The sequence below is a fragment of the Triticum aestivum genome, chromosome 2B (genome assembly GCF_018294505.1).
Source record: "Triticum aestivum cultivar Chinese Spring chromosome 2B, IWGSC CS RefSeq v2.1, whole genome shotgun sequence".
In the NCBI taxonomy this organism is placed as follows: domain Eukaryota; kingdom Viridiplantae; phylum Streptophyta; class Magnoliopsida; order Poales; family Poaceae; genus Triticum; species Triticum aestivum.
Genome location: NC_057798.1, coordinates 527,169,120 through 527,175,626, shown reverse-complemented (window position 1 = coordinate 527,175,626; position 6,507 = coordinate 527,169,120). Strand labels below are relative to the sequence as shown.

The following is a 6,507-nucleotide window of genomic DNA, read 5'->3' as shown; positions in this document are numbered from 1 at the left end:
ACTAACCATTTGATCATATCGATACAATCCCATGTTCTCGCTCCTGCTCTCTTTTACTGCATTAAGACAACGCGTTTCAAACTGCTGTGTGCTACGGTAGTTGAACCCATTTCCTCTGCATGACCTGTCATTGCCACAGTAACTAGATGAAACCCACTAGCATGTGTAGGAGTTGATTGAGCCATATGTATGTGTTGTTCCTACCTTGCTATGCCTGCTATGCTTAGCGTCGTGTCAGGTCTGGTTCATCTGGGTGATGGGCTAGAGTGAAATGATTATGTCGGTAATGAGAGTGGTGTGGTGAACACGATTTGGTAAAGGTATCGATGAGAGGCCATGTAGGAGTATATGGTGGGTTGTTTCATTGAAGCCGACCTTATGCACTGAGTTCTGTATGTGTGATTTAAGATACAGCTACTACCATGCATTGGGCCCTGAAATATGACCCCGCTCGACTTCTTATTCACCCTAGCTCTCTGTCCAGGAGTTGCAAGTAGTTTCTGGTGTTTGTAGTCTACTGGAGGCCGTGGACAGCGCTGACCGTAGGGGTGGGCTGTGATGCGGTAGGTACGTGGCCGGGTGTACCGAATACCCGTTAGGTATCTCGGGAACCCTGTTCACATCGTTCGGGGCCGTATGGGAAACCTCGGCCGGACTCCCTGCGGATGGAACCTGGATAGGCGATAAACCTGGACTAGAGGCTTAAGTGTTTAGGTAGGTCGTGGTCTACACCCACGTCAGCTTTCGCTTGAAGTCTGCCGAGCACATGTCGTGTGCAGACGCTAAGTGGTGGAAACATGTATGAAGAAGTACACCCCTGCAGGGTTAACATGATCTATTCGAATAGCCGCGTCCGCGGTAAAGGACTACTTGGTTGCCTATACAGTTCATAGACAAGTAAATGGAAACCACTAAAAGCCTCAAGATAAGTGTGAGTGCCGAGGATGGCTCTTCCGTAGGAAGACGGAGGCGGATCCTCGGTAGCGTATTGAATTGGTGAGTAGTGGACTCGTGTGCGCAAAACCATTTCAAGTTGGAGTATCGTAGGATAGTCTAGCCAAGAGTCAAAGCTGGCTTGCTGCAATAACTCCACCAACCCTTCTTGATAATATGCATGTATGTAGGATCTGATGTAAGTCTTGCTGAGTACCTTTGTACTCATGTTGCTATAATTTACATTTTACAGAAGACGCTGCAACCCCTTCTGATGGGTTCTATGTAGACGTTGACATCAACGAGTAGGCTAAAGGCCCAGGTGGTGATCCTGAGCTTGTGAAGGACCATGTAGTATAGCTAGGCTTTCCAAGCCTCTTTTATTTTACTAGTTGTCTGTACTCAGACAAGTTACTTCCGCTGCTGGTTTGTATGACTGTATGACTTGAATGTTGGGTCGTGAGACCCGTACCTTTGTGTATGTTATGTATGGCTCCCTGAGCCTTAAATAAAGTACTTGTGTCGTAGAGTCATGTTGTGATGCTTCGTTGTATTTGCACATATCGAGCATATTGTGTGTATGATTGAAATCCTTGGTATGTGTGGGATCTGACTATCTAGTTGTTTATCTTTAGTAGCCTCTCTTACCGGGAAATGTCTCCTAGTGTTACCGCTGAGCCATGGTAGCTTGCTACTGCTCTGGAACACTTAGGCTGGCCGGCATGTGTCCTTCTTCGTTCCTGTGTCTGTCCCTTCGGGGAAATGTCACGCTTTGAGTACCGGAGTCCTGTTAGCCCGCTACAGCCCGGTTTACCGGAGTCCTGCTAGCCCAGTGCTACAGCCCGGACCCACTTGCTGATGACCGACACGTTCGAAGCTGGGTCATGGATGCCTGTCCCTGTAAGTCTGTGCCACTTTGGGTTTACGACCAGTCATGTCAGCCCGGGCTCCTTATCATATGGATGCTAGCGACACTATCATATACGTGAGCCAAAAGGCGCAAACGGTCCCGGGCAAAGGTAAGGCGACACCCGTGGGGATACCGTGCGTGAGGCCGCAAAGTGATATGAGGTGTTACCGGCTAGATCGATGTGACATCGAGTCGGGGTCCTGACAGCGACCGTGGCGAATCCCTCGAGTTTCGATGAGATGAGCCAGATCGAGCGGAGTGGAGGTGGATTTCTGGCGACTGATACCAGATGTTAGAGACAAGCAAGGGGAGGAATCGATCTATAGTCACTCAGTGGCGATTTGGTCTGGATACAGGTTTGATTACACGAATGGGGATCGAGAGTAGCTAGGGTTCTTGCCGCCGCCGCCATTTGTGATCCACTGGATGGGGAGAGATGGGGATGGGGTCGCCCTTAAGTAGCAGCCATGGCTGGGCCGGACTTGGCGTGCCACTCTGGGCTGAAGAAGCATGGGTTGGTGTGTCGGGTGCAGCTCGCTGGCAGGTGGGGCAGGGGTGTCGGGGCGTTAACAGAGGAGGAGCTCGATAGTTGTGACGAGAAGACCATCGCGCTCTAGAACTCGATCTAGAGCGACCCCAAGTCTGACGAGTAGCTTATGCCCAGGGATCAAGTAGTATTGGTATGAAGTCGTCGTTGCAATGTTTGTAGCATGAACTATATTTATGTTTGATATGTTTGAAATTGACTTGGTATCTTTGCACTTTTGTTCACAACCGACATTTTTTAGACGACATGCACACGTCTTTTCCATCCAGCCATTTTTTTTTTGAACAAGAGAAGGCGCTTAAAGCGCCCATATATTCAGCTCGGTAGTAGAGTACAACATGAAGTACAAAGCCCTGTAAAGACACGGTAGATAAGATAGAAGTTACAGGACAAAGCATGTTCTTGTGAGCTGAAGCAAATCAACCGAATACAGGTTCAGTAGCACTACTAAGAACCTGATGATCATCATTATGAGCAACTCCATTTATCTTTCTCGAAATGTGAAACACCTGTGAATGGAGATCATCTGTAATCCTAAAGAAATCTGCAAGTGGTGCTCTGATTGCCCATGGAGTGGAGTCAGCAGAAACATTTCTGGTTGCAGCCTCCTTTGCCAAAGAAATGTTGTCCGTCAGGAAAGTTGGTTGTGCCACCTGCAATAGTTGGGCAATTTTGGCTGCAAGAAGAAGAGCGAGCGCTTTGCTTGAATGGGCGAAGTAGTGGTCGGGGCTGAGGCTTGGACCTGTACGTCAACGTTCTTGTTGCCTTGAACGAATGTGAGAAAGACACCAATGCCCGTGGCAACACTACCATTTGGTAAACCTGGAACTTTTGAGCACCTAAAAGAAGCATCATAATAGATTTTTGCACCATCAACAAGAAGATCAGTTGTAAGAGTGCTTCCCTGTATTGGCAATGTAGTAGCATTAACAAGGGAAGTAGCATTAGTAACAGCATTGCGATCATCTAAGGGGGAAACCATCTGAGACTTCTGCTGGTCGTCCAAAGCTACGACAGCCACATGTACCTGATGTGGGAGTGAGCATCTCCTATCAAAAAGACAATCACATCTGGACTTCCATATGCACCACAAAAAATTGAAAATATTAGGTATAGTAGCATATGGATGGTCCATATTGAGCAAATCTAGAATGACACTTCGCATAGAAAGATGATTTTCTGTTAGAAGATCACTCCGAAAGTACCACGGATGCGCAAACCATGCTGCTCTAGCAAAGTCAAAAAGGAAAAAAATATGCATTTCATTTTCATCTTGAGCACAACGACAACATTGTTTCGAAATATGTACAGAGAAAGACTAGCTCTCAAACCTGTTGGAAGGGCTTTCCGAAGCAATCTCCAGGCAAAAGTCTGGACTCTTGGGGCCATCAGTTTTTTGTTTCCAAATTTGCTTTAAAAGAGCTTTAACCTGATGAGAAACCTGAAAAGGCCGATCCGATGGTTGCGCTTGAATATCCTGCAAACATAACTTATAAGTAGATTTTGAGCTACACTTTCCATTAGGAGTAAGATCCCAAACAAGAATATCTGGGCAATTGTCCTGAACTATGGTAGTGTGAATGATTATAGACGCCATGGGCTCGTTAAAAAGAGAATATATAAGCTCATTGTTCCATGCTTTTTGCCGTGGCAGCCAAAGGTCACTAACTCGAGCAGGATAGATGAAACCAACAGGTTGGATAATTAGATTATCATGAATATTAGTCCAAGCCGTGCACCAAGGGGTACTCCAAATGGAAATGCTCCCTTGGGTGATATGGTATAAGCAATGAGCTTTGAGTTTAGGGAGCATTCTAAGAATAGATGACTAGAAAGCTGATTTTGGAGGGCTAGAAGTAGCAGTCCATGTGGAAGAATCCGGAAAATACTTAGACTTGATAACAAGGGACAAATGTGACGACCATTTGTACTTTTGTTCCTAAAGCATCTGACGGCACAGAGCACTTATCAGCTAGACGCCGTGCACAGAACATCGTGTCTATATCAATTCCGTTTTACATCATATCTATCGGCGCACTAGTGCCCTATTGTACATCATTGGAGGTTTTTTGATGTAAAAGGCACCTTGGTGCCCTCATCTATTGGAGATGCTCCCAGGTAAGAAGGGATTCAAGCAGTGAAACCGACGACATGTCCCAAAGGAAAATTAACAGGCCAATTTGCTACTACCCCAAATCAGTTGCATGATGAATCGCTACATAGCAGGCAAGAACTGTATCGTCACAAAAAATAAAACGCAGGAACTGTATGAAAACGATACCAGCAGAATTTGCAGAAACATCACATCCACATAACAGGATTCCTGGGAGAAATGAAGTGTAACTGCAGGCATCAGCTCAGCTACAGACACGCTTGCTTCAGTAGTAGTACAAAGAGTTTGCTGAAACTACACATGGAAATCAATCAGACACATCCCTCCACCCTTGTCTGAAATACAGGGCTGTTTCTAAGAGATGGTTCGACCTCCCCAGGCATTTTTCAGATGATGATGATCGACTCCAGTAATAATAAATGGTGCAAAGATCAAAAGATGCTGAATTAAATTCAGTTTCTCCTGCTTGCGGCATCAGCCTAGAACACATGCACCAGCACATGGCCATACAAATCTCATCTGTGGACAAGACGAACAGCATAACAATATCTTGGAGGGGAGAACACATGGCATTTCTGCTGCACGAGTCGTTCCTCTTCGTCCTGCGGATCTAGCTATCACCATGGCCGATGGCTAGCATCGGCAGATCAGCCCGAGCAACGTCCGGGACGCCGACAGGGGGCAGAGGCGACGCCTCGATCGCCTCGACCACCGGCTTCTTCCCTATCTTGAGGCTACTCTTGACCATGTCCCCGACGGACTTGAAAGGGTTGGTCAGCTTCTTCTGCACCGCGAGGAGGAACGACACCTCGTTGAACTGCCACGCGGCGATCATCACCATCACCGTGCCCAGCAGGATGTGGGTGATCATGTTCTGCCTCTTGATCTTGCCCAGGTCTTTCGCCACGTCGCCTGGCCCCGCCTCCTCGCCGCTCTCCGGGTGAGGATTGATGGAGTTCAGTTCGGCACTGTCCGGATCGACATCGTTTTCCAGCGTGTCCAACTGTTGAAAGGATTGGTTAAATTCAGGATTTGCATCTCAAGAATGATGAAATGAAACGAATGCAGCAGGATTTGTATCGACAGAGGATGAAGTCGTATGTAGATGAATGTCAGGTAATTGCAGCGGCAGATGCAAGCCAATCTTGGGACCAAAAGGTGCATCTGCAACCTGAAAAATTCAGATGTACAAGAAGAAGCAGGCACATAGATAGATACCTTGGAGAGCAACGAGGAGAGGAAGAGATCCTCCTCATGATCCATGGCGCCCTCCTCCCCTTGGTGTCGCTGCTTGCCCCTTTTCTCCTCCAGGAGCCCATGAATGGCCTCCTGCAGCAGCTCCACCTTCTTCCTCCTTCCCTTCTCCCCACCACCACCACCCCCGGCGTCTCCTCCGGTGGCCATGCCGACGCCGATTGAATGGGACAAGAACAGATGCGCATGAACGGCTGAAAACGAAAGGAAACAGAGGAACGTGCACGCCCCTTTCCCAATTGGAAGAAATTATACTGAATTCATGTCGCTGTCGTGGATTCAGAGAGATCCTTCGGGCCCAGATAGGTGTTTCTAGGTCCCTGCCAAACGGGCGCTGCAACTGGCAATCCAAGCGACGGCGAGATGAGATCGCGAGGTCTGCGGCTGCTGGCGGACGGGGGGTGAGGACGGGGGATCCAAAAATGGCGTAGCAGCGGCGGCTGGCCGGAGGTGACCTTGACGACAGGGCTAAATAGCTCGCATGTGCGACGTGTGGCGTGGCGACCGCATGGGAACTCGTGTGCGGGCCACATGCTCCTTGCATCGTGCTCGATCTAGGGGCCTCTTTTGTCCGGCGACGTGGCACCGCGGGCAAACGAGAGCAAGGATCTTGAAAAGATTCGTGTGCTTTGAAAGAAAATGTATATATTTTCTAAACACAGTATGGACGCACCTGCTCATATGAATGTGTATATACTCAATGAATGCGTATATGCACACTCTACCCCTCGCAGCACTTCAAAGAGATTG

At 48.0% G+C, this 6,507-nt stretch overlaps 1 protein-coding gene across 1 annotated transcript; it reads right to left on the bottom strand.

Moving 5' to 3' along the window:
* Positions 1-4,714: 4,714 nt before the first annotated feature.
* LOC123045832 (uncharacterized) lies at positions 4,715-6,236 on the bottom strand. The gene is made up of 2 exons (XM_044469010.1): positions 5,722-6,236; positions 4,715-5,506 (listed from the first exon to the last, which is right to left on the bottom strand). The coding sequence occupies exons 1-2, from the start codon at positions 5,905-5,907 to the stop codon at positions 5,114-5,116; spliced, it is 579 nt and encodes a 192-aa protein (XP_044324945.1). The 5' UTR covers positions 5,908-6,236; the 3' UTR covers positions 4,715-5,113.
* Between the last annotated feature and the right edge of the window lie 271 nt (positions 6,237-6,507).

Excerpts from the sequence above, each read along its gene's own strand:
- LOC123045832 (XM_044469010.1), bottom strand. The coding sequence starts at position 5,907 with ATGGCCACCGGAGGAGACGCCGGGGGTGGTGGTGGTGGGGAGAAGGGA. Across the intron at positions 5,507-5,721 it reads TCTCCTCGTTGCTCTCCAAG|TTGGACACGCTGGAAAACGA; the intron begins GTATCTATCTAT and ends TCCTTTCAACAG.